Consider the following 27,563-nt stretch of genomic DNA (forward strand, 5'->3'; position numbering starts at 1 on the left):
CCACACTCTTCCTCCACACACCCTCTCCCAGACACCTTCTGCAATGGCCTGATTCCCAACTGAAATGTGAGCATAAGAATCTAAGAGACTCAGCGATCTGACTGGCAAGACATTCCATGGCCATGTAACAGGTCACTGCTGGCTAGCAGACTGGATGCCTATGGGTCAGGAGTCAGGAGTCCTACTTGGCCAGAGTAGTATGAACAAGGATGCCAAGGGCTGCCCATTCAGGAAGAGGTTAGGGGAATGGCAAGCTGCAAGCAACACATCTAAGTTACACCATGACATCTGGAATAGAAACAACTTTATTCATACCTGAGAAAAGTGTAGGGAAACCATTCTCACTGGCCACTTAACCTTTCCCCTTAGGCCAAATCACCTGGGGACCAATTTCACTCACCCTTCCCTTATGTTATGGGTCATTTGGGCCTCAATGGCCAGTGCCCATAGGCTGGAGGCCCACAGGCAGTCTGGAAGCCAGAGCCCAAGACCAGGAGGAGTTTCTGCAGCCTGACTCCTGAGTCAGAGTTGGGGTCAATGTGACCCATTATCAAAGTCCAGAGCCTCCTGGGTCACAGTCCGGAGTCCAATTGAAAACAACTCCTCCCAGGGGGGCCGGATCCAGGCCAGCAGGGCTGTCAGCTGCTCCCCACATACAACACGAAGAGCCCAGAAACTCTCTAGCCGAGATACCTGCAGGTCAAACAGTTAGCAAGGTGAGACACACAGGGGCTCCCCCAGGTAGGTACAGAAGGCGACTCATGAGAGGACTTACCACCCTCCTTGGCTCACTATCTTTTTCTCTCCCTAAGCCTGTCACCGCTCTTCATAAAAGATGCTGACCCTGAGCCATGTACAGAGTTCAGCTGGCACTAACTGTAATCCTCTACAGGGCTCAGCCCATCTCTAGTCCTCCCAATGTGGCCACACAGGCTCTGGAGTCACCTCCAAGGAACTGCATCTGCATGGGTTCAATTCCTGATTGTACAGCTAGTGACCGGGGAGAGTTGGTTACTGTCTCCAAGCCTCAGTTTTCTCATCTATAAAACAGGGCCAGTAACAGTACCTCCCCTCATGCTGTGGCTGTGAAGGTAAAATGGCTGTCACACAGTAACCAACCACACAAACTCACAGAAGCGGCTGCCTCACTACAGGCCTCCCAGCAAGAAAGTGGCTGGGCTCCAGGCCAGGGTGTTCCTACTGACAGCCCCAGCCTCCTGCTCAATCAACTACTCATCCAAACCCACCCTCACACCCCAATCTCATGTTCCCTCCACTATGCCTACCCACCCCTCAGCTTCATCCTGCCCCCAATCTTCAGCCTTCCTAGACAAAGTTCCCTACTGTCCTCTCCACCCACTACCCCTGGACTCACACACCTCATCGTAGAAGACCAGGCGCATGTCTTCAGGGGCTGTGCGATAGAGCAGCACTGAGCTCAGGCTGCTGAGGGGCTGCTGCTCCCTGACCCGCAGGGAAGGGTTGGGCCTCAGGAAAGAGGCCTGCTCAGAGGCTTCACCAGATGATGCTAGGAGGTGTGTCTCCAGCTGGGACCCTGCAAGATCCTCGTCTAACATGTACAGGGTAGACAACGTCAGCAACAGGGACACAGGGCAGGTAGAGAGGCCTGGCAGGTGAAAGACAGGGTAGGACTCAGAGCGGAAGGCCCAAGACAGTCCAGATGTTAGGTGTCCCAGTGCTGCTCCAAAGAAGAGCTGAACCCAGTCTGAGGGTGGGTTCACAAAGCAGCCTGGGCCTGTGGGAGCCAAGGCCCTATCTAGTCCAAATGCCAGCAATCTCTAGATTCTAAACCCTCTGATAGTCTATACCAGTCACCCTAAACCATGATCTACTCTCCCTCTGACTGGTTGAGGGGAGCAGACCAACCAACACACCCATTTCAAGGAAACCTGGACCTCATAGCAAAGGTCTCTGGGCAAATGAGAATCCAAGGTGTCTCCTGTCCCCACCTGGAACACCCAGACTGTAAGGGAAGTGAGTGTTACTATAAGGGCACTGTGGAGGCACACCAAGGGGCTGGTCAGTGGTACCAGGGGGCTGGCTGGTGGTTCTAGAGGGCTGGCTAGAGGATTGGGGATATAGACTGGTGACAGCTGCAGCACAGAGCCCTCACCTTCAACCAGGAACACCTGAAGGTAGAAGAATTGGGGAGCCTCTGAGGAAGTGTCCTTTTCCAGCAATGGCCTGGGATGCACGGAAGACACAGGAAAAGGGTCAGCCGGGGTGAGAAGGGCTTCAAGGAAGGGAGGGAGGAAGGGAAGTTAGGCAGCAGTCTCAGGGCCTGCTCAGTCCAGAATCACGTCTTGGTTCTGTGAAGACTGGGCCTTTACCTCCCATTAACTCACCACAGCCGATGTTTCGGGGTTACCTCCTCCTCCTTGGTGCAGATACAGTTCCTCTGAGGAGGGGGCAGAGACTGCAAGATACCTGGACAGAGCAAGCCGGAGACTGGAACCCTCAGAGGGTCCTGCCCTCCTTTATCCTAGCCCCTCCACCTCTCAACCCTGCCCAATTCTAGACTTAAGAAACTTGCAAAAAAAACAAGTCCCATGACCTCTGCTCACTCTGGGTTCTGGGGGCCCTGCACAGCACCCCCTTCTCCACCCTCCCTGAATCCTCCTCACCAACAAGCTCCTCAAGAAAGGCCTGGCACCGCCTGGCATCTCGAGGCAGCAGCACACAGCTGCCCAGCCCAGCCGCCCACTCCATCCGCAGGCTCTGGCCTGCCAGGCCCAGCTCCATGCCACTCAGATCCTGCAGGGGAATGGCCAGGGTAGGCTGGAGCCAGCTGGCTGGAGGCCCACTGTGGAGGGGGGCAGAGTTACCAAGAATAAGAGGAGGACAGGGTGAGACTGACAGGGAGGCACAAGGCTGCTGCCCTGGCTACAAGTTTGGCTCACTCACCAGATTGGCCCTGCAACCTTCAACAGGTAAAGCCTGTGGTCAGACACAACCACAAGACACTGAAACTCCTCCCTGTGGCCTGCCAACACTACTGGCACCTAAGAGGAAAAAGAAGTAGACGAAGAACCAGAAAGTGATTACAGAGACCGGAATAAATACTGAGTTTCCCTCCCCATTGCTGATTATCAGTCAAGGTGACCCTGAGCTCAAGACCCTCTCCTCCTATGCTACCACTCTCCTCCCTAGTCCCCACTCCCACTAAGACCCAGAATCTCTCAGTTGGATCCTCTCGCCTTCTCCAAGCCACACTGCCAGGATGACTACCCTAAATAATGAACGCATCACCACTCTCCTGTTTCAAACTTCTTCGTGGCTCCAAGTGGCCCAAGTCCCATCCAAACTCCCTGGCAGACACACCAGACCCTCCTGAAACAGCCTGCCTGCCTCTCACACTCCAATCAAAGAGCTGCCCTTTATTCTGCACATTGGCTCCCAAGAAGCTACTCTCACTCCCCCATGCACTATTTATAGTATCCTTTTCCTGGAAGTTGACTTAGCAACACCTCCAAGGAAGACTTCCTGACCCAGTCAAGCTGGAGTCAGTAGGATCTTACCCTGATTTCAGAACTTTCACATTGTGTGATCTGGCTCCCTTACACTCGTTACACCAAACTCTAAGGTCAAGGGCAAAACTGACTCCAGATCCCAGGGTCCCACATGCCAGGCTCCAACAGAGGGCCTAATGATATGTTTGTTGTGACAAGAGGCCCAGGTACTGACTGTTGGGTGCTGTCCTGACCGGCTCCCAGACACTGACTCTCACTCAGTAAGGCAGGAAGGATTAACTCCACTGTGCTGGAGACAGCTAAACTCAAGTATTAAGGTATGTGTGCACAGCCACACGGCAAGTAAATGCTGCAGCTGAAACCCAAAGCCACAAGTGGTAGTTCCCAAGTGTTCAAACTAACTCATGCTGCCATGCTAAACATCAGGCATCCTGGTGGTGGGAGGGGGTAGGCAATGCCAGGTGGCACAGACCTTGATGCAGCACTGGAACTCCTCCTGAGCATCACTAAACACCTCAACATCCAGGAAGAGTCGGAGTCGGTGATCCACAGAGCGGAAGCCAGAGGGCTCAGGGGCTGGGAGCAACCGACGGACCATCAGCCTGCCCATGGCAGCTCATAGTGCCCATTCTTCCCCAAGCCCATCCCCATCTTATGTTGCCTATACCATACTCACGGGGACTAAGGCTCCAGCTGCTGCGGCCATGGGAGATGGTAACCTCAGGTGGGATGCTATCAACCCTATTGGGATGGTGACCTTGTCCAGGCTGGTCACAGACAGGGGATTGGGAGACAGCTAGTGACTGCTCTCCCTGGTTCTGCTCCCTGTTGAGGGTTTCCCCAGACAGAGCCAGGAGAACCACATGGTCACTTCCACAGTCTGGACACACAGTAGGAGACTCTGGGGAGGGAGAGATATGGGTCCCATGACACAGGACATCCCCACCAATCACACACTTTCAGACGTCCGTGGGCCATCTCCAGCTCCACACATGACAACCATTCCTGAACCTTGCCCCACCTCCATCTCCCTCTCCAGGCATGGTCACTGATGGATCCTTCCCCATCCCAGTGACAGCGCAGCTGGGCTATGCTCCAGTCTCCTCAAAAATAGACCCCACTTTCTAATTCCAGGCCCTGCTCTGATCCCCTCCCACAGCCTTGGGATGACCAATTCTTTGGTGCACTATCAGCACCAAAATTAATAGAATGAAAAAAGGTAGGAAGGGCACTGGTGCCAGATCTGGGTCCAATCCCAGGCTCTATCAATTAAAAGCTAGACTTCTGCATTCTCTGAGCCCGTAAATACAGTGCCTGACTTATAGGGTTGGCAGGACACAGACCAGCAAGGAGAAAAGAGCAGCTACAAGGTGAGAGGCATGTGCAAGCTCACATGCTAATATTATCACACTTCCCACCAAAATTCTATCTTATTTTGCAAATGAGGGAACAAAAGGTTAATCTACATTCCCTGCCCAAGACCGCAGAGTTACGGTAACCACAGAGGTAGGGTAGCTACTTTATATGGGCTAGCCACTACGCTTGGTTCCTTATTGTCATGTTTACATTTGTGTATGTGTGTGTGTGTGTTGTATGTTGTGTATATGTGTGTGTCTATGTCTGTGTCTGTGTGTCAACACTGGTACTGGGGCTTGAACACAGGGTCTGAGCACTGTCTCTTTGCCTTTTAACTCAAGACTGGCACTTTACCACTTGAGCCATAGCTCCACTTCTGGCTTTTTGGTGGTTAATTGAAGATAAGAGTCTTGTGGACTTTTCTGTCCAGGCTGGCTTCAAATTGCAATCCTCAGATCTCAACCTCCTGAGTAGCTAATAGGTATGAGCCACCAGGGTGATGTGAATGACCAGCTTGTTCAAATATCTTAAGAAAACCATTAGGGGGAGGCACTCATTTCCTTCTCAGTTCAGACGAGGTAACTGAGGCTCACAGAGAATGTAGCATATGACAAAGTGCATTAATGCCACCACAGAAGGGACCCCAGAAACTGCAGGACCTATGGAATATAGCCAGGGAGGAACAGGTGTCTCAAGGTATTTCCACTCACACAATGTGTGTGCATGCTCCTCAGGCAGGCTCAGGGTGAGCAATGCAACATGGCACTATTTTAAAAATAAAATAAAAAATAATTTAAAAAAATAATAAAGCCCTGCTGCAAGTGCTGCCAAAAAAAAAAGAGGCTAATAAAATCACACATTTGAACACAGTTGTTTTCCAGAGTATTCCTTTTTTCTCAATATCTTCAGAGACCTTGCTTTTTGATTGGTCTACAACAGAAAAACCCTTAAAGAGCAAAACATGAAGTGATGACATGAGGTGCTATTTGCTATCAAGCAGTTTCAAGGTCAGTCAATAACGGACAAATTCCACCAACGCCCAAAGCATCTTACCCAACAGCTGCCTTGATAGTGCAGGAAGGGCTCACTAGGTTTTATGTTATTCCTGAAAATTTTGCGTGCCAAAAATACTCAAAAAAGTCTTCAAGTTTTGAAAACATAATGAGTATGTTTAAACACAGTTATAGAATTGGCATCTCCTGACTTTGAGAGGAAAAAAAAAAAAAGGATACCATTATATCATTTCCTCTGATTTGTGATACAGATGGCAGGTAGTTTTATTTCTCTTCTGCAGAACAGCTGGTCCCATACCCCTCGGCCTTCCTCCCTGGGGCTCCCCCACTGTCCCCCACTCAAAGCTGCTTTCCCTGAAGTAGGAAGCTGAGGTGCAGGGAGGTCAAGGGGAGGTTGGTACCTGTCTTTTGGAACAAAGGCCTCCAGCCTTCCTCACTGTCCAATTCCACCTTGGGCTTGAACTCACAGCCACAACGCAAGCACTGGAATCTGCCCCCCAGCAGCTCCCTTGCCTGCCCAAGCTGCTGCTGTGCCACAGTGGTAAATGGGGTCAGCACAGAAAGTAGCTCCTGAAAGAAGGCAGGGTGGAAGGCAGCTGTAAGCAGGTGGACCCAGATGAACACGCCTGGAAAACCTTTTTCCTGTAACCTGGAGCCCTCCTTCCAGCTCTTTCCACCTCCCCCCACAGCTTTCTGAACCTCATTCACCTGGATGGCCACATGGGCATCAGGCTCCAACACCATGTAACGGCGTAGTCGCCGGTCAGGGCAGATGTAGGAAAAGCGCAGCACAAGAACAGGGGCCCCTGGAAGCAGATCTGAGCCCTACACAATGAGAGGAGAGCAGGGGAGAAAGGAGCTAGGGATGGTACTAGCAAGAGGAAAACAATGACTCTGGACTCCATTCACATGCTGAGAATGTACCTCCCAGCCCAGCTTCCCAAGCCAACTGCAACTGCACTCTGCCCCAGATCATCCCTCCACCTGTCCATCAGAGGGGTTGGAAAACACTCAGCCGATGCCTTGTCCAGAAGTCCCATCCCCATCACTCACCCCGAGCACTGGTTCTCCCTGGGCTTGAGCCTCAGGCTCTAGTTCAGCTGCCACCAGACTCTGCAGCTCCAACTGCTCCATGGTTTGGGCTGCTTGGAGTTCCACCTCAAACAAGTGGGCCGAAGTGACCTGGAGAAAACACTCCCTGCCTCGCAGGCCTTCGGGCCCCTGCAGGGGACACACTAACATGGGCCGACAGAGCTCCGCTGTGGAGAAACCAGCAGAGGAGGCTCGGAGGAGGGAAAAGCACCCAGAGACTACCCTCCCATGAGGCAGCCCACCACAGCCCGGCTGTTCCAGCATCGCTCTACCTGACCCCGTTTCCCACATGCCTACAGGGTGCTCACCTTCTACTTCCTTTGGCTCCTGCTCCTCTTCCTCCTCCTGTTCCTCCCTTGTTTCTTTGTTCTGCTCCTCTCTCTCCTCTTCCTCCTGGCACTCTGGCACTACCCTGCTCTCCTCTGATATCTTTGGTGGTGACTTTTCAGGGGTTCTAGCTTCCTTCTTTGGGACCAAAGGACTGGAGGGAGACTCAGGGCCCAGGGCACCCAGGGGAGGGACACTGATAGCAGGTGTCTTGGGGGCAGCCAGAGGGGGGCTCCCTGAGGTCTCCAGGTGGTTCCTATATTGCAGCCAGTCACAGCCAAAGCGCTCCCGGAAGCTGTTCAGGAGCTCTAGCTCCCGATGTTGTTGCACAAACCATCCTGGAGAGCAGAGGATATGGAGCTGAGCAAGCTACTAGTCCCACCCCATACGACAATCCTAGGCTCTTTCTGTGGTGCCTATCTTCAAGCAAGGAAAGGGCTACAGACCTCCTTCAGGAGCATGTCCTATGGAACACCGTGGTCACATGCAACCCAGACCTCAACATCAAGTGCTACTTTGGGAGATTCACAAAATATGGATGTACACCTAAGGGCCTGGGGTCTGCAGGGAAGAAAACCTACTCAACTTTGCACTGTTTAACTGTGCACTTCTCAGACTTATCTGGCCATCAAATCCTTTCTCTTAACACACCACAAAGTTAATGCTCCTTAAAAATCCCTAGAGACTACTGCCCAGGAGCAGTTCTCCTCAACTAAAAGGAAAGACAAAGTATGGTGCCAGTGGTTCATTTCTACTTTGGAGGCTGGAAATAGAAAGATGGTGGTTCTAGGCCAGCCTGGGAAGAAAAAAACTCAAAAGACCTCTCAAAGGATAGCCATAGCTGATTGTGGTGGTACACATCTGTCATCCTAAACTATGTGAAGGCTGAGACTGGGAGGCCTGTGGTTCTAGGCTAGCTTAGGCTGAGAGACCCACGAGACTCCATCTCAACTGAAAGAAGCTGGGTATGGTAGTGCACATCTGTCATCCCAGCTACAATACAAAGTCTAAAATAGGCAGATCACAATTCACGCAAACACATGGGTAGGAAACAAGATTCTATCTCAAAAATAACCAGCACAAAAAGGGCTGGAAGGCATGGCTCCATGGTAGAGCACATACATAGCAAGCACAAGGCCCTGAATTCAAGCTCCAGTACCACCAAAACAAAACAACAACAACAAAATAACAAAAAAGGGCAACAGACTAAGAGACCCTCTACATGATTCCACTCCTCCCAAGTTACTCCTCCCAGAACTGCATAAAAACACCATTAGAGGGAAATGGGAGGAGTGGGTGTAGCTAACTTACCAGCAGGAGAGGGGTCTAGAGTTCTGGGCTCTGGGTCTGTATCACTGGGCTCAGAGATGCTCGCCCGTCTCACACGAACTCGGCTCTAAGTTGGGTGGAAGGACAGAGCTCTATGAAAGCCAGGGGCATCTGTCTGCTACCCATGGTCTCCTACCCAACTGACAGAAAATCCCTGAGGATGAGGCCTTCTACCATCACTCCAACAAGAACTCAGCGCCCCAGGCAGCCAAGCACACCACTTACCTTAACCTTACGAAGTGGGGGCTGGGTCACAACACCCCCTGAGGAAAGACTATCACTCAGCTCAGGGCCACCTGAGGTTTCTGTGGTACTCCCCACTGGCCAGGACACAGGTGGGGCTATGGGACTAGGTCCCGAGGACGCAGAGGTCTGGTGTGTGACAACAGGGAGAAGATGTAGTTCAGAGCCAGAGGAGCAGCTCTGCCCTGCCTGAGCTAGCTGAGAGCCGGTCCTTCCTTCCCTTAGCCAGAGATATCTCTCCTGATCACTCCTATATCCCCAGCCAGTGCCTGCCCTTCACTTCAGCCTCCATCAGTCCTTGCCATCCAGCCCCCACCACACTGACCTGAAGATCCTTCAGTGACAAGACCTTGCCATCAAGAAGAAACTGCACAGAGACAGAGGAGGAGGACCAGTGTTTGCAGTGGTGCTGGCCCCAGGGAGTGTCAGCATTAACAAAACAGCAAGGAGCCTAGGTTTATGCTCTTCACCCAGGGGAGGCAAGAGGGTATAGGGCTGGGGTTGGGCAGGAAAGAAAGGGAAAGCAAGTGGATACAAGATGATCACTCACTCCATGGGCAGCATTCCTGGCCTGGGGTGACAAGTACTGGGCAGTGGCCACACGGTGCTCAGGATGAAACCACAAAGGGTTCCCCTCCAGGTAGAGCTGCAGGGTGGGGAGAGGTGAATGAGGTGGGCCTCATGCCCCACCCCACCCACTATGTGAAGAAGGCATTGCCCTCCGACACAGGAGAGCCAGGCTGGAAGGTGGCTCCCAGGCCCCAAAGGCACCCATGTCTCACCTTGCGGAGTTCAGCCAGAAGCCACAGCGGTGACAGCTCCCTGTGTCCTTCCAGCAGGTTATAGGCCACATCCAGGTGCCGCAGGTTCCTCAGTTGCTCTAGGCCTGGAGCAGAGGCAAGAGGAGAGGATGGCACGTGGGTGCATGTGCAGGTGTGAGTGGGTCTGGTGGTACATGTGCTGGGTGCAAGGGTAAAACAGACAAATCAGAGAGCCAGCCCTGGCTGGAAACCCTCACAAAGCTTAAGAGGCACAGGTGTCTGTGTCACTCTGGGTCTCACGGTCCCCCAATTCCCTCCCATGTATGCCCCACATGGTCCATTCACCTCGCAGGCTCTGAAGCTCATTGCCTCGCAGAATCAAGGTCCCCAGAGCAGCCCCAGATGGTCCCATTCTTGGCACCAAGTGCAGGTGATTATAGGAGATGTCCAAGTGGTAAAGCTCAGATAAATCCTGACAGTGGGCGAGGAGGACAAAGATTCTCACCTTGACTAAGCTCTAGTCAAGGTCCTCCTCTGAGCCCTCTTCTTGACTCCACCTTGACCTATAAAAACTGCAGATTCTCAGCACAAATGATCTCATCCCCCTCCCCAATTAAAACACTTGAGCAAACAGTACTGTCATTCTTTTTTTTTTTTTTTTTTTTGGGTCCGGCCATGGGGCCTGAACTCTGGGCCTGGGCGCTGTCCCTCAGCTCTTCAGCTCAAGGCTAGCGCTCTACCACTTGAGCCACAGCGCCACTTCCGGCTTTTTTCTTTTTGCTTATGTGGTGCTGAGGAATCAAACCCAGGGGCTCAGGCATGTAAGGCAAGCACTCTACCACTGAGCCACCTTCCCAGCCCAGTACTGTCATTCTTAACAGCTCTGAGCTACACTCAGGATGGTAATTCCCACTCTCATAATTTCTAATCAGGAGAATGCAAGGCTCCTGGGAAAAGGTAAGGCTACACAGTAATTTACTTTCTGTTCCTGTCAACACCTAAAAGTAGGATTGGTTTCGGTCTCGGAGGAAGGGAAGGGATTAACTTCACCATGGGCCAGTTAGTTTGCCAACCCAGATGGCTTTCCCATGAACCAACACCTCTCTTCTAGCTTTTCATAAATTTCTACTTCCCTGCCTGTGCCTAAGTCCCCCAATACAGCTTTTCTTACTCTTCCTTTTCAATTTAAAATGTCCACTCACCTCAACACAAATCAAAGCAGAGTTCAGTCTATACTGGACCATCTTCCTATTGATTAAAACCTTTCCTTACCACTTTAAGGAGTATCCAGCTTTATCTTTGATAGGGGATGGAAAGACACAGGGAAAAGGTTTGTCATTATCATTACAAAAATCTACCATTTTCTGAGTGAAGCACTGGGCTGAGGAACACTGGGTATTCGTCACAACCAATGTACTATATAAAAGCAGGTACTCCAATAATTGCTGTGTTATAGATGAACAAACCAAGAAGCTAACTCATTTGTCCTAATTAGAAGCTGAGGTTGGAACTCTGCCTTGTCTTATACTAGAACCCAAGCCCCCAAACAGTACTACTTCCTCAGATATGGCTTCCTCACATGAGAAAAGAACAAGATGGAATACAAGCCGCCCAGGAGAGATAATTACAGAGTCACCCAAGGCCCAAGTGCACCAGTTGTTAGACTGCTCATGCTTACCATCAGGAAGCCTTTGCAGTCCTGGACTCGATTATGGCTCAGGTTCAGGAAACGCAGAGCTGACAAGAGACGCTGAGGACAGAAAAAGAGGCAGAGAATTTTTCATTAAGGGTACCCCCCTGCCAACTTGCCCTCCTTCCTAAAAACTCATCCTTACCCTTTCCCAATACTTCTGTCCCTCAGAGGACTCACCAGGGAGCTGTCTAAGGCGGTCAATGCATTGTAGCTGAAGTCAGCGGAAAGCAAAGCCAGCCAGGGGAGGGCAGAGCAGAAGTCCCCACCGCAGGCTGAGAGGAGCTCCTAAACAAGGGACAGATTCATTACCCTCTCTCTACCAGTATTCCATTCTCATCTTCTTTTCATGCTCCATCCATTCTTTTTTTTTGGTCAGTCGTGGGGCTTGAACTCTGGGCTTGGGCACTGTCCGTGCACACTTCAGCTCAAGGCAGCGCTCTACTGCTTGAGCCACAGTGCCACTTCTGGTTTTCTAGTGACTTATTGGAGATAACAGTCTCGCGGACTTTCCTGCCCGGGCTGGCTTTGAACCACGATCCTCAGATCTCAGCCTCCTGAGTAGCTAGGATTATTATAGGCGTGAGCCACCAGCACCCGGCTATTTATTTATTTTTAATATATGTGGCTCCACCTGAGAGTTAGCCTTAAACAAAGTCCAAGCCCCTGTCCCCAAGGATTGCACCATGGGGAGAGGAAGAAAGCATACACTATACTATTTAATGGAATGACAGGTATGACTATAAGTCCACAGACAGGCATAGAGTACTGCAGGGTCACAGGGATGGAAGGGAAGGAGACCCTGAGCACTTGGGTCTTCTGTGTTTCTTGAGACGAAGCATGGAGCCCACCTCTTAAGCCCACCTCCTCACCTCTAGAGCCTGAATGCTCCTGCTGCAAATCAGAGTCTCCAGTTGAGAGTAGATGCCACGGAGACCATGCAGGCAGTGGAGGGGAACACCTCGGAGCTGGTGTAAAGGAAGAAAGGGAATGAGAAAAAGCAGACCTTCCATAGCTGAGTCTCCCTGATGGGCTACAAGGAGATGACAAAGCCTACCTATGGTTCAAAGTGAAGTGTTCAATCAAAAACAGACTAAATACATTACTGCAAAGCAATAATACCCTCAGGTCTGGCCTCCCTACCAAAAGTGCCCCTTTCCCTGTCCCCATCCCCCAAATGGCTGCTTCGTATTAGCTTTTGCGTACCAACATGCTCCAACAACCCCATACCTCCAGCTGCCGAAGGGACTTGAATGGGAAAATCTTGATGGGTCCTGGCAGACCAGGACCAGGGATGTGTACCAACTGAAAAACAAACACTCAGGTCAGAGGCCCAGCAGACCCCGTCTCATAGCACCCCTTCTTCAGCACAACCACCTGCACCTGACATTATGTGGATTGCAGCCCTGCACACTTCTTGTAGCCCTAGCCTGTAGCCACGCTCCATCATTCCCTCAGTCCCGCTGCACACCTAGCCCGATCCCCACCCCTGGAACCTTGAGTGAAAGTGTTTTCTGTAGCACATCGAAGAGGAATTGAAGCTGGAGGATGACAGGCGAATCGGCAGGGTGAGAGGGCAGAGCCACAAAGCCTGTCTGGCCAGGACTCCATGGTCCTAGGTACAGCTCAAAGACACGGGTCAGCTGCTGCAGTGTTGTGGTCAGAAGGCTCAGTGTACTACAGCCAGATAGGACCCCATCCCCTAAAGAGAAAAGGACAGACAGAAGGATTCAATAAAAGATCTTCCCCTTTAGTTTTAAGACTTTGTGACCCCAAACACACTCACTCTGATTATGGATCAGAGATACATATGGACCCTGTAGATCTTCCACTACATGACCAAATTTTTCTCCTCTCTTCCCTCTCTCACCTCTCTTTCTCTCTCCTCTTTTTCCCTCTTTCCTCCCTCTTTCCCTCCCCCTCCTCTCGTCTCTATTTATGTATTTGTATCTAGCAGGACCAAACTTTCTATTTCCTCCCCAGCTTGAAAGTCTTCTATAGCTATCCATATTTTCAAAAAAAAAAAAAAAAATACTCCTAATTCTTCAACCTGACACCTGAGACTGCCCCACTGTGAGGCATCAACGCATTTTTCCAAATTCTCTCACTTTCTGCTCAAAAAGTCCTGGTCTCCTTGCACCACTGGAACTGCAGCTACCCTAGCCCACAGCACTCTCATTTTTGATACATCCCCTTCTACTGCCTAGTTCAAGATCAATCTCACCCGGAAACCTTCTCAGTATTATTTAATACTGCTGAATTTCAACACTGCAATCGCTCATTTCTGCACAAAAGTTAGCACGTTATTTTATTTCTTTTTTTCTGATAGCAAAAATAATACCCACATATAAAAACTTTTGAACAACACTAAAACACATGGTACGGAAAGAATAACCATTCATGAAAGCACTATTGTATTGTTATTGCTATTTTAAACCTGCTCTCTCTAAAGACACCATCATCAATTTTCTGGTGGAAAAGGAGTTTGAAATCAGGATCTCCTCCTTATAGGCAATCACTCTACCACTCTACCACCAAGACTGTTATCCCCGAGGGCATCTTTTGGTCATCTTGGCACTTATTACTCTACCTAAAAAAGTACAGCTACAAATTAAGTATAAATAATTTTTTAATTTTTCCTAAAAATGTTTAATCTTTTTTAATAGGCATGTGCTTGCAATCTCTTCTTGGGAAGGTGAGGCAGGAAGGTTGTGGCAGCTATATAGTGAGTTTGAGGTCAGCCTGAGCAATACAGTGAGACAACTGCCCCCCCCCAAAATCTTTAATAATTCTTCACACAATAAACAATAAATCTCCACAAACAATAAATCTTCTCACAATTTCCCCCACTTTATGTAACTGTAGGACAGTATCAAAATCAGGAAACTGACACTAGTATACCAAAGGAACAGTGAGCTCTGGAGCTGCTTGTGTAGATTACCGGGCCCACCACTAAAACTGACATAACTATCCCATCACAAGAATCTCCCTCCTGCTGCTTCTTCATAATCACTCATTCACACATCCCATAAGCTCTAAACCTGGTGAGTCATATCAGATTTTTGCTGAATAGATTAACAAATTCTACAACCTTACATGAAGTATTTCCTATGTACTAGACACTGAGAGTAGAGACATGGTTCAGGGACTCTCCACCTCAAAGGACTTCTCAGTATAGAAGAAGAAATAAGACATATGCTTAGTTATTAATTCAGGTCCAAAAATAAAACTGCTATATAAAGAGAGATTCCAAAGATACCATCAATGGGAGTGCAGAGTAACAGAAGACAGCCAAAATTAACTGAGTGTGCCTGATTGGTACCCATTAAACTTCATCAGAATTAGAAAAGCACTATTAACCTCTTATCATAAACCAGGTACTAATAGGTCATGCCAGTAATCATAGCTACTCCAGAGGTTGAGATCTGAGGGTCGTGGTTTGAAGTCAGGTGGGGCTAGCCTGGGCATGAAGTCCCGAGACACTTACCTCCAATTAACCACCAAAAAGCTAGAAGTGGAGCTGTGATAGAGCATTAGCCTTGAGCAAAAGTTCAGGAACAGCTCCTAGGTCCACAGTTCAAGCTCCAAGACTGATGCATATGCACAAAGGACATTGTACGTGTGTGTGTACACACACACACACACAAACATACACACCTCCTATTACATATATGAAAACTGAAGCTCAAAGAAGTTAGAAATCTTGATGTGATCATATAGCTTGGTAGGAAGTTGCTACTTCTGTCTTATCTCAAAGCCAAAGCTTGTTCTACTACAATTAATGCCAACCATCTATTAAGCAAATACTGGTTCCAGTGTGCTCAGGCACCAAAAGAAGCAATTAAATAATACTAGATACTGGGGCTGGGAAGGTGGCTCAGTGGTAGAGCGCTTGCCTTGCATGCCTGAGGCCCTGGGTTCGATTCCTCAGCACCACATAAGCAAAACTAAAAAAAAAAAAAAAAAGCCGGAAGTGGCTCTGTGGCTCAAGTGGTAGAGTGCTAGCCTTGAGCTGAAGAGCTGAGGGACAGCGCCCAGGCCCAGAGTTCAGGCCCCATGACCGGACCCAAAAAAAAAAAATAATAATAGTAGATACTAATTTTTGGGTACTTAATAGATGCACATACAATGTTAAATATGTCTATTAAAATTTTCTCAACGTGTTAAGTACAATCCCTATGGCCAATGTGCTGAAACCGGAAACCTGAGTCGGAAAGGGTTACGATTCCAACCTACGTTGAGTCTGACTCCAGATCACGGGCTTTTTTTTTTTTCCCCTAACTATACAGTGCTATACTCCGTGTCTCGCGACACGATGCTCGAGGTCCGTCCATGGTCTTGAGGGGCCGGCAGTCATGACTGCAGCCTCTGAGACTGTGTGGAGAAGGGGCGCTCGGGTTTGGTCTCTGAGTCTGGAGAGTTTAGACTGTCGACGACGCCGGGAGCTGAACCAAACCCGCGGGGCGCGAGGAGATGAGTCAACCCTGACGCCTCGCGACCCCGAGGGTGGAATCCACAACTCCGGGGGCTCGTCTCCTGAAGGCAGGGGGCACTTCCAGCTCGCCAGAGGCCTGGGCAACCGGAAGTCCACTCACCGGACTCCCGCAGCAGCCCCGCCAGCTTCCACACCAGGGAGTCCGGCGCAACGGTCGTCATGGCCACAGGACGCTGGGGGCGGAGCCTGAGGAAAGAGGAAGCGGAAGAGCCTCATGAAGGGGGCGGGGTACCGAGAGCCCAGGCGTTCGTGCAAGTGGAGGTATAGCAAGGAAGGGGGGAAAAAGGCACGTTAAGAGAAAGAAAAGACGTCCTTTCGGCTGCCACCCTTTCGAGGAACGTAAGACCCGCCTGGCCGAACTAACCTGTGCGGACAGCCCTCCTACCACTTCTGAAGCCCGGTGCCTATGGACAGGAAGTCCCGCCCCGGAAGGAAGCAGAGTCAAGGGACTACCGGAAAGTAAAGGCTTTGCTGCCGGAAGCCACGCCCTAAACATGCACACGTGTCGATCGGGGCGGCGCATAGGCCACGCCCTAAAGGTCCAGTCGAGTCGGACTGGGGCGGGGCTTAGGCCAGACTGACGAATCCTCAGAGTTCCACCTCTTTCCACCCCCAGCCCTCGCCCCCTGCAGGGCCCCTCCGTGCTCCTGCTGGGCTCTGCGCTAAAGAGGACTCGGGCTGGGCTCGCGGCAGCCCCTCGGGGCCACGAGGAAAACCTGATTGGCTGGTTGCACACTGGGCGGGGAAGCAAAGTTTGAAGAAAGGGAATTTTCTGGTGGTGAGAGAAAAATTCATCCAAATCCACCCTCGTTCTCCTTTAGTTGGAGAACGTGGCCGCCTTGGCAAGGAGTTTTTCACGGTGTGAAAGAGCCGAGGCTGAGGGGTCCCACCCCCTGCCTCCCTGTGACTCAGTCTCCCGAATCCTCTATGCTCTTTCCCTCAGCCATGCCAGGCCTCAGATGACCCCCAGACACCCTCCAGGCTTTGTTTTTACAGTGTTTCGGCTCAGCACACCGGCGTGCAGAAGTGGCCACCCCGGGTTCGTGTGGTCGTAAAGAAGGCAGGTTCGCAGAAGCGTAGCCACTCCTGGAGGCTATTCAATCAGTGACCCATAGCGCCAAACGTGCCAGCGTTTTTGGGGTTCCAAGCTCCCCCTTGCAGGCTTTTGCCGGGCTCCTGGTCCAATGCTGATGTCCACTGCTGGACTAGATTAAGAGAAAGAAAAGAAATACCTTGAAACAGGATTTCCCGGTTCTAAGAAGGGTTTGTTGTTGTTTATCAAGTGCCACTTTTCTGCACGGGAAAATCAAAGTAAGCCGGACCTGAGTAGGAATTAAGAGTTGTCATTAACTCAAAACTGTCAACTTTAAAGGATATTTTCTAAGGGAAAAAAATATTTGACATGGCATTGTATGCTCCTACACTATGTAGTTTAGCATTCATGGGATCCTATGTGTGTTCTCAGCCCAAAGCCTATGAAATGGTGATGAAGTGGGATTACATCCTGAACTGGAAAGCCCCATACAAATACAAAGTTGAGAGTAGGGGCTCAAACAATTCTTGTTAACTTGAGGATTAAGTCCGCCTCTCAAGAACTTTCTGAGTGCCAGGCATTGCAGTGCCTTGAAACATCTGTCTTTAAGCCTTAAAAATGACTGCCCCAGCCTGCAGTTGCTTTCTGAGAATGCTCCATCCAGATGGTGGTGGTCTCTATAGCTAGGTTTACTCTACAGCCCTTAACTTTCAGAAATGTGAAATGAGACAGAAAAAAGCTGAAACACTGGAGGAAAAAATAAATTACAAGAGAAGCAGCAGGAGACTTGAGTAGTTCTCCTTTCCATCCCCCCTCGTGAGGCCTACTCCCCTTTTCTGCCCTTGGCCTGAAGGCAAGGCCTTGGCTGTCTTCCAAAAAATTCTACCGCATTTTTTTCTACATTAGTTTCAGTGTATTTCTCTAAATCACTACCATAAAAACCTTGACTAAGACAAAACCTTTATAAAAATTTAAAGTCAAAGAAAAAGTTCTATTACTCCAGCAACAAAAAAGATTCACACACCATACACATACACACACATACCCCATTTTGAGAAATGTTCCAGAGCTACAAGAAGACAGGAGAATTTTAAATACATTTAAAGTGAGCTAAATAAAAAGAAATCATGTTGCTGATGGGAAGATTCGTGTTATAGTGATGTCAGTTCAATACAATTTCAATTCTGATCCCAATGGTTTTAGTACTTGAAAAGTTGATTTTAAAATTCATCTGGGAGACTAAACACATGTGCGTAGCCAAGAAACTTTGACAGAAAGCAAAACAAGAGCCACAGAGACCTTGCCATACCAGACAGCAAAATGTCCTATAAAGTCATAGTGACCAAAGCAATGTGATAACAACAAAGACACAGACATATTAATAGATCAATGAAATGCACAACAGAAGTAGCCATGGTTGCATGGTTATATTGTTTTATTATACATAATAAAACTGACTTTCAAATCAATGGAGTAAATAATGAGTTACTCAATAGTTTTGGAACTAACTGTTCATCTGGAAAGAACTACCTTCTTTCCTTTATAACCTGCACATTCAATCAAGAAAGATTTAAGAGCTAAACATTTTCTAAAAAATAAAATCTGTCTGGATGTGGTGGTAAGCACCTATAATCCTGCCACTGGGCAGGAAGAGACAAGAGGATCTCAGCTACACAGAAAGTTCCAGGCCAGCCTGAATGACACAGTGATACTCTGTTTTAAAGAAATCTAAACACACTAAAGTTTGAAGTTCAGATTCACTTGTTAAAGCATTACCTCTAAAAGGCATGTAAAGTCATTAAAAAATTGTCAGCAGTAATGTTGCAGTACTATGAATGAAATCATGTGTTCAAAGAAATGCTATGACGACATCATGCTCCTATAAACACTCTTCTGAGTTTAGCCCCTAGAAACAACACACCATCTAAAATCAGACATGTAAAAATGGTCCTGTCAAACACAGCAGGACCACAGTGGATTTGATACTGAAATGCTTCAAGTTCCACTCCCTCATTACATGAAAAGAGAGCTGCTGTTGATAGCTCCCTGCCACCCCTAAATTCCCTAGAGTAGCTTATATAAATGCTTACTTTTTTTTATTTATTCATTCATTTATGTTGTCGGTTGTGGGGTTTGAACTCAGGACCTGTGCACTGTCCCTGAGCTCTTTTGCTCAAGGCTAGCATTCTACCACTGAGCTGTAGCACCACTTCCGGTTTTTCTGGTGGTTAATTGGAGATAAGTCTCATGACTTTTGTGCCTGGGCTGCCTTTGAACTATGATCCTCAAATCTCAGCTTCCTGAGTGTCTAGGTCTACAGGAGTAAGCTGCCAGCACCCAGCTGATAATGTGTTGTAAAGGAAAGTTATATGTTACTAGTGCAGGTAGCAGGCATGAAAAGAAGAGAGAATAGGAAATCTTCATATCAAAATGACCAAATCGGCCATAGGAGACTACAGATCTCAGTTTCTGAGTCAAAGATTGATTGTTTTGGATAACTTAGAGCATGCAAGACCCAGAAACAACATTATAAAGCTGAGAGTCAGTGGCTAAAGCCAGTAATCCTAGCACCCTAGGTGAGATCTGAGAATCAAGGTTCAAAGCCCCAGGCAGGAAAGTCCATAAGGCTAATATCTCCAATTAATCACCAAAAGCCAGAAGTAGAGCTGTTTGTGGCTCAAGTGATAGAATGCTAACTAAGCCTTGAGCAAAATTAAAGCTCAGGAACTGTACCTAGACCCTGAGTTCAAGCTCCAGGATTAGTGCGAGCATGCGCGTGCACACACACACACACACACACACACAGATACACACACACACAAAACAAATTATGGTTCATCGTTAGCACACCAACCACTGCCTTGATCTTCCCCTATGCTGATGCCATACTCTCCAACAGAAGATCATATGGCACAAACCTAAAGATTCCTGTAAAATGAAAATTTCACACTTGGGTTAGGGGAGAGGGCAGTAAAACTGGATGACCTACTTGTTTTTATCAACTTGGCATCTTCATCGAGTGAGAAAAGGGAACAGATGGAAGAAAACCAAGTGTGAACACAACTTCCACAAATGGAGTTTTGGTAAGAAGAGACTATGCTAGAAAAGAGTGCCTGAGTGCAGCATCTCAGCCCCAGGGTTAGGAAAATGGTCAGACGCAGTTCTTTCTTCATAAGTTGCCCCATTGTATCTCTTGGCTCTGCTACCAGACCTGGCCACAAAAGACTGGCCTAAGAATTGGGTCAGCCACCCAAATCAGACATGCAGGACCTAGCAGCAGCATTGCAGGAGGTTTGCCTGAGAACTCTGCAGTAGACCATCACCAAGGAAGGTCAGCAGAACATTCTTCCTGGAGAGACTGGACTGCACTCGAGGCTTGCGGAGGGAAAGCCAGGAAAGCAGAAGCCATGCCCAATTCACAATCAGAAAAGGTGGAGCCAAAGAATGGCTGACTAAAAAGGAAGCAGCAAAATTACAGTACTCCCATAAGCTGGCAGCAGGCTTTAAGGACTTTAGAGTTCTGCACAAAATAAAAGAGGAATTTTACAGTAAATTTATGGTAACCTCGGGTAACCTAAGACTCAATTTATTCTGTTATTTGTCTTGGAAACCCTTTGAGTCATCCGAGAAGTAGGTGAAGAAAGGCTATGAGGACTGGTGGAATGGCTCGTGTGGCAGAGTGCCTGCCTTGCAAGCAGAAGGCCCAAAGTTCAAATCCCCCATGGAGGGTTAACTTAGGATAGAAAACAGAAAAGAAGAGATGAAACTGGGCACTGGTAGCTCCTATCTATAATCCTACTCAGGAGGCTGGGACCTGAGAGATCTGAGGGTCAGAATTCAATGCCAGCCCAGGGAAGAAAGTTCTCTGAGATTCTTACCTTCAATTAACAAGCAAAAAGCCTAAAGGGGAGCAGTAGCTCAAGTAGTGGAGTTCCAGACTTGAGCAATAAAGCTAAGGGATGATATCCAGGCTCTAAGTTCAAGTCTCAGTAACTGTAGAAAAGAGAAGGAGGATGGGGAGAGAGATTCCATTACTCATGAAAAGAGCAGAAGCTTAAGAGGAAATGTGGGTAGTGACAACATGGAAAAGAAAAGAAAACAGACAGAATGTGGGAGAGAAGAAAAGGACCAGCCCACAAAAGTCCTGTTGACAAAATTATGTTTTGATGTCAATTCTCCCTGCTCACGGGGCTGGAGAGAAGAGGGAAATGGTACGAGCAAGGGAGGAATAGCAATAGGACCTGCAATGTGACACGGTGGCTAATGGAAAAGGGAAATCAGCAAAGGGAGAACATGGGCTAAGAGACTCCGGCTAGGGGCAGGGCACAAGGCGGGGAAGGACCTCAGAGCCTCACAGAACCAGGGAGTTAGAGCAGTCGATTGTTCTTTTGCTTGTTCAAGAAATATTTGCTTAACCCTCACTATGTGCCAGAACCTGTGCTGGATTCTGGGTAAATACAGATGACAAAGGGGTAGCTCTTTTCTCAAGAAGCTGACCAAGTAGTAGAAGAGACAGACCTGAACTGTCATAACAACAGTGTATTAGCTTCCTATTGCTGTTGTAACAAACGCTAGCAAGTTTAGCTTCCGAATTTAAAACAATTCATTTACAGTTCTGAAGCCAAACATAGGTCTCACTGGGCTAAAAAGAATGTGTTAGCGAGGACATGTCCCTTTCAGGAGACTCCAGGAGGAAAACTGTATTCTTGTCTTTTCCAGCTTCAGTTAACTACCTGCTTCAGTAGCCCATGACTGCCTTCCATTTTCCAGGCCGGCAGTGGCTTCCTGGGTTTCTTACTTCACATCAGCTTGACCCAGCTATTTTGCTAACTTCAATATTTAAGAACCTTTGTGATTACAATGGGCCCACCTAGAAAATCCAGGATAATCTCCCTAAGTTAAGATAAACTAATTAGAAACCATAATGCCACTGCAATCTTGACAAAACATATTCACAGGGTTTTAGGATTAGGACGTGTATCTTTCACAAACATAGGGCACATGACAGTAGAGATTACACCATGGGAGATGGTTGTAGTCCAAGACTGCAAATTAAACATACATTTCAGCTTCTCCCTGCTATCCTGAGTGCTTAGAAAGAGATCCAAAAATAAAGAGATAAATTCATAATCACTCTAGACAATAAAGAGAGCCCTCTGTGACCCAGTAGCCATGAGAAATCTCTGAAAAATGAATGACAGGTGGGAAATGGTCAGAGAAGAAAACCACAGTCCACAGTTTGCATAGCAATTGACTGTCTCAATAGTAGAAAACAGTACCAAGAGGGAGATGAGTTCCCAGGGCAGGAGTACTTGGAGCAACCAACAGGACCGGTTATTTAGATACTACAACAGATACTATAAATATGTCAACCAGACCACACTCCCCTTCTTACCTCCCAGGCTTCAGAAATTCCAGCAGGCTATCTCTCTGCCAGTGGGAGTTATGGATATGAAATCATTGGGTAAAGAGGACGACGCTGCTATTGGCTAGTAAGACCTTGGAGTAGAAGAAGACAAGCACCCACTTTGGAAGTCCAAAGAACCCCACTCAGTAGTATATCCCGCCTGGCCAGAGAATCACTGACAATAGATTATGTCATACACCATGCTTTATCTGATACCCATTCCCCAAAGAGCATGCAAATAGAGAGGACAAGCAAGTTAACAAAAAAAAAAAATCTCTAATAAACTGAGTGTTGGTGACTCACACCTGTAATACTAGCTACTCAGGAGGCTGAGATCTGAGGTTCAAGGTTCAAAGCAGGAAAGCCCATGAGACTCATCTCCAATTCACTACCAAAAAAGCCACAAGCAGAGCTGCAGTTTCAAGTGGCAAATCACTAGACTTGAGCACAAAAGTTTAGGATAGTGACCAGATCCTGAGGTCAAGCCCCAGGACCCGCACACACACACACACACACACACACACACACACACACACACACACACACATCTCAGATAGAAACTCCCAAACCACTAAGTACAGAACATTTGAACAAAATTAACATTTTAGCAAATACATAAGATATAAAGTACAACAGTTGTAGTCCAATATAGATACCGTGATGCTGTCTGTGGGAAGGGGAGACTTTTTTTTGTCTGTCATGGGCCCAAACTCTGGGCCTGGGTGCTGTCCCTCTGCTCTTTAGCTGAAGACTAATGCTCTACCATTTGAGCCACAGCACCATTTCCAGCTTTTTCTGTTTATGTGGTGTTGAGGTATCAAACCCAGGTCCTCATGCATGCAAGGCAAGCACTCTACCACTGAGCCACCTTCCAAGTCCATGGGGTGACTTTTTATGCAAGATTTATGTATATATTTAAGCTCCTAGTAACATGCCTGGTGGGATATCTACCTCTGTGAAAACAACTGGATAGCGATTGGTACTCGTGATAAAGTTATCTTCTAGTTTATCTCCAATATTTGAGTCATTACTGAAGGACATCAACATTTAGGCCATAGCAAATACACAGATGAAAAAAAGAAAGGGCTCAAGCTGCAAAACTAGGTTTAGGATCAATTGTCAATGGCATTATAATGATTATTATTACCTCTTAATGATACTAGGCATTGAACCCAGAGCTTGGAACTTGCTAGGCCAGTACTCTACCATATGAGCTGTGTCCCTACACTTACCAAAGATTTTTTTGTACTATACAAAGAAAGGTGAATTCTGTGTGGACAAAGTTTTAAGCCACCTAAGTAACACAGAGGGGGCCTCTGGCAGCCATATGAAGCATGAGTGGAGAAGCAAGGAATGACTTTTTTTTGGTAGGTCATGGGGCTTGAACTCTGGGCCTGGGCACTGTCCCTCAGCTTTTCGGCTCAAGGCTAGTGCTCTACCACTTGAGCCATAGCACCACTTCCAGTTTTCTGGTGGTTAACTGGAGACAAAAGTCTCACAGATGTTCCTGCCTAGGCTGGCTTTGAACTGCAATCCTCAGCTCTCAGCCTCCTGAGATTACAGGCGTGAGCCACTGGCACCCAACGGAATGATGTTTTGACATTGGTCAAGGTAAGTGTGAATAGCCAAATGAAGAACTGCAAAACTAATACAAGGTGTAGTTACACATACCTAAAGTTCCAGTACTTAGAAGGCTGAGCCTGTCACCAAGTTTGAACAGTTAGAGCCCATCTTTTTTTTTGGTCAGTTGTAGGTCTTGAACTCTGGGCCTGGGCGCTGTTCCTCAGCTCTTCAGCTCCAGGCTAATGCTCTGCCACTTGAGCCACAGCATCGCTTCCAGTTTTCTGGTGGTTAACTGGAGACAAGAGTCTCATGGCCTTTCCTGCCAGGCTGGCTTTGAACCTCAATCCTCAGATCTCAGTCTCCTGAGTAGCTAGGATTACAGGTGTGAGCCACCAGCGCCCGGCTGTCTTTCTTTTTTAATTGCAAAATAATGTCTGCTTAGGAAGAGAGAATGGACTTGAGAGATAACTAAGGGGAAGAAGCAACAGTATTAGCCCTTGTGTGGTTCCTGCTTCTTGCTTTGTGACTAACACCCTTTTCCAGCCCTAGTATGTGCTATAGTTTTGATGTTGAATGTCCCCCAAAGGTACATAGGTAAAGGCTTAGTCCCCAGAGTGGGCAGAATTGGGAAGTGCTGGGGACCCTTGAAAGGCAGGGCCTAGTGAGGGGTCATTAGGTCATTGGGGGTATGCTTTCAGAGACTATGATCTGCCCCAGATCCAGATGTGACCATTTGCCCTGTAAGTATTCCTACTATAATGTGCCGCCATACTCTGCCCTTTCCAGTCTTGGACTGAGAAACTTCAGAACTGTGAGCTGAATCAACCTGTGTTTCTTTTAAGTTAGCTGCCTTGATTATTGTATTGTAGTAATGCAAAGTTGATTAATGCAGTACCTCACGCTCCCTCCCGGCTCCAGTAGGAAACAATAGTTTATTAGCTTGTCCCCCAAGTCACCTTTCCTGAAAGAACATGTGACACCGAGGCCATGAAGACTCATCCTGGGATTATTTATTTATTTGTTTATTTTAGCAGTCCTAGGCTTGTTCAGTTGGCACTCTCACTTGAGCCAGACCTTCAGCCAGGTGTGTTTTGTTTTGTTTTGCCAGTCATGGGGCCTGAACCCTGGGCCTGGGTGCTGTCCCTCAGCTCTTCAGCTTAAGGCAAGCACTCTACCACTTGTGCCACAGCACCACTTCCAGCTTTTTCTGCTTATGTGGTGCTGAGGAATCGAACTCAGGGCCTCATGAATGCAAGGCAAGCGCTCTACCACTGAGCCACCTTCCCAGCGCCAGCCAGACTTTGTGCTGGCTGTTTTGAAATTAGTCTCATGGACTTTTCTCTCTGATGAGATTTTTGAACTGTGATATTTTAGATCTCAGCCTCCTGAATAGTTAGGATCGCAAGCATGGGCCACCGATACCTAGTTTGTTCTTTATGAGTCAACTTCCTCCTGGTGGATCAAGTGCTATGATGATGGGAATCTGGAAGTTCCCAGAGTTATCATGAGCCTTGGGTGGAGCTGGACCCGGAAAAACAGCCTATAAATGGTTCCTGGTAGCATCATCTGAACTGAAAATCAGGGACCAGCTGTGCTCTTAATTTGTCATGAGCTAAAGACCCAGTGGTTAATTTATTTACTCTCCAAGTTGGTTGAGTTGGTTGAGTTGGTTTTCTTTAAACTGACTCTGAGTTTAATGTCCAGCGTGTCCCTAATTAGCACTGAGAACATGAAGTAGAGCTAAAGTTCACTGCTCTTGGGCTGTTTTCATGGTGAGAAGGAAGGACACGATGTCCATTGCCACCATCAGATCTTTCTGAAAGATGGATACAGCTTGTGGGTTGTAATTTAGCAAACTCGAAGGATTCAGAGATGCTAGAAGAAGTAGCCTACACCAGTGACTACTACATTTTGGGATTTTACAAAGAAAAAAGAAAAAAAGAGAGAAAGGAAGAGGAAGGAAAGAAGGAAGGAAGGAGGGAGGGAGGGAAAAGAAGGAGGGAGGGGGGAAGGAGGAACAGAGGGAGGGCTAGAGGGAGGGATAGAGGGAGGGAGAAAGGGATAGAGAGGGAAGACAGAGAAGAAAGAGAACAAGAAAGGGAGAGAGAGAGGGAAGAGGAAGGACAAAAGAGAGAGAAATTAAGAAAAAGAGAGAAAAGGAAGGAGGGAGGAAAAGAAGAAAGAAGGAAGGAAGGGAGGGAGGAAGAGAGGGAGAAAGAAATAAATGAAGGAAGGAAGGAAAAAAGACTAGAGAATAGGCCTTTAAAATGAAAACACTAGGCTGGGAATGTGGCTTACTGGTAGCATGCTTGCCTAGAATGTATGAAGCCCTGGGTTCAATTCCTCAGTACCACATAAACAGAAAAAAACAGAAGTGGCACTGTGGCTCAAGTGGTAAAGTGTTAGCCTTGAGCAAAAGAAGCTCAGGGCTCAGGCCCCGAGTTCAAGCCCCAGGACTGGCAAAAAAATAAAAATGAAAACAGTGTTACAATGGATTTTTATTTATTATATTGTACTTGCTTTTTCCAGTTTGTCTCAGTCACGTGCAAACTTCTTACTTGCAACAGCAATCAGTTAACTGGCCTAGGGAAGAGCCCTGTGACCCTGAGCGTCCTCCACCTCCCTGAGACAGGACAGGGCTTGTGTGGGAGCCTGCTCCGGGGCCCTCCCGTTCTGCTGGGAACAGTAGCTCCTTCAGTTTGGCTCAGGTGGGGGGAAGGGCATTAGTTCCAGGGAGACACTGAAATGTTTCCTCCACACCCCTTGCTGGGGCAGGCACTTACTCACCCACCCCACAGAGCTGAACCTGTAGAAGGGGGCCTTTGAAAAGTCAGAGATTTTGCTAACACAGAATTGTTGTTAGTGAGCAAGGCCTGAAAGTGTTCTGTTTCAATCATGCAGCCCTCTCCCTCACTCCCCTTGCTCTCCCCACCGCCCCCCCCCCCCACCACCAATGAGACTGGATGGAGCCAATGGGCTAAGAGCCAGGACCTTGGGATAGGATCGAAGGATAAGACAGAGGATAAGAATGAGGAACATGACAAAAACAGGGAGGAAGGCCAGAGAGAGGGCCTTCCCAATGCCTGCTTCACAAGGCAGAATGAACTGACAGGAAATACATGGGGAAAAGATCATTGGTGCCATGCCCTTCACTCTCAGCATGTACACTGTGTGTGCACAAAACCACATGATATGTTCCCATTTGTGGGTTCTTTCTACCCTTATGATATTAAATATCAAGTTAAGCCGGGCGCTGGTGGCTCACGCCTGTAATCCTAGCTACTCAGGAGGCTGAGATCTGAGGATCACGGTTCAAAGCCAGCCCGGGCAGGAAAGACTGTGAGACTCCTATCTCCAATAACCACCAGAAAACCGGAAGTGGTGCTGTAGCTCAAGTGGTAGAGCGCTCGCCTTGAGCTGAAGAGCTGAAGGACAGCGCCCAGGCCCAGAGTTCAAGCCCCATGACCGACCAAAAACAAACAAACAAACAAACAAATAAATAAATATCAAGTTAAAGGTTATATAAAAATAATGTGTCAGGGAGAGGAGGGGGAAGCTTCAAAGAAGCCAAGGATTCAAGAGCCAGATTCCAGTTCAGCAAGGCCTCACAGAGTCTAATCTCAAAGCCAGACTCACGAGAGTCTCAGTCAAAGCAGCCCAAGGATCCCTAGCATACTGAAAATTTTAGCTGGTTGCTGGTGCAATCCTAGCTACTCAGGAGGCTGAGATCTGAGGATCATAGTGCAAAGCCAGCCCAGGCAGG

At 48.0% G+C, this 27,563-nt stretch overlaps 1 protein-coding gene across 2 annotated transcripts; it reads right to left on the reverse strand.

The window, feature by feature from the left end:
- Positions 1–287: 287 nt before the first annotated feature.
- On the reverse strand, positions 288–16,221 carry LOC122107518 (serine/threonine kinase 11 interacting protein). 2 transcript variants are annotated; one of them, XM_042679302.1, is made up of 25 exons: positions 16,162–16,221; positions 15,898–15,983; positions 12,799–13,004; positions 12,533–12,607; positions 12,175–12,270; positions 11,483–11,590; positions 11,291–11,362; positions 9,958–10,084; positions 9,634–9,737; positions 9,402–9,497; positions 9,177–9,218; positions 8,834–8,980; positions 8,591–8,675; positions 7,261–7,617; positions 6,914–7,119; positions 6,569–6,685; positions 6,262–6,430; positions 4,168–4,392; positions 3,964–4,067; positions 2,926–3,023; positions 2,646–2,824; positions 2,367–2,448; positions 2,135–2,205; positions 1,380–1,627; positions 288–693 (listed from the first exon to the last, which is right to left on the reverse strand). In XM_042679302.1, the coding sequence occupies exons 2-25, from the start codon at positions 15,956–15,958 to the stop codon at positions 535–537; spliced, it is 3,234 nt and encodes a 1,077-aa protein (XP_042535236.1). In that variant the 5' UTR covers positions 15,959–15,983; positions 16,162–16,221; the 3' UTR covers positions 288–534. The 2 variants fall into 2 exon arrangements, 1 of the variants encoding a protein (XP_042535236.1); XR_006147364.1 differs by lacking the exon at positions 288–693 and having other exon boundaries at positions 1,599–1,627; positions 2,135–2,254.
- Between the last annotated feature and the right edge of the window lie 11,342 nt (positions 16,222–27,563).

The sequence above is a fragment of the Dipodomys spectabilis genome, unplaced genomic scaffold, assembly GCF_019054845.1.
Source record: "Dipodomys spectabilis isolate Male_0828 unplaced genomic scaffold, ASM1905484v1 ptg000051l, whole genome shotgun sequence".
Classification (NCBI taxonomy): domain Eukaryota; kingdom Metazoa; phylum Chordata; class Mammalia; order Rodentia; family Heteromyidae; genus Dipodomys; species Dipodomys spectabilis.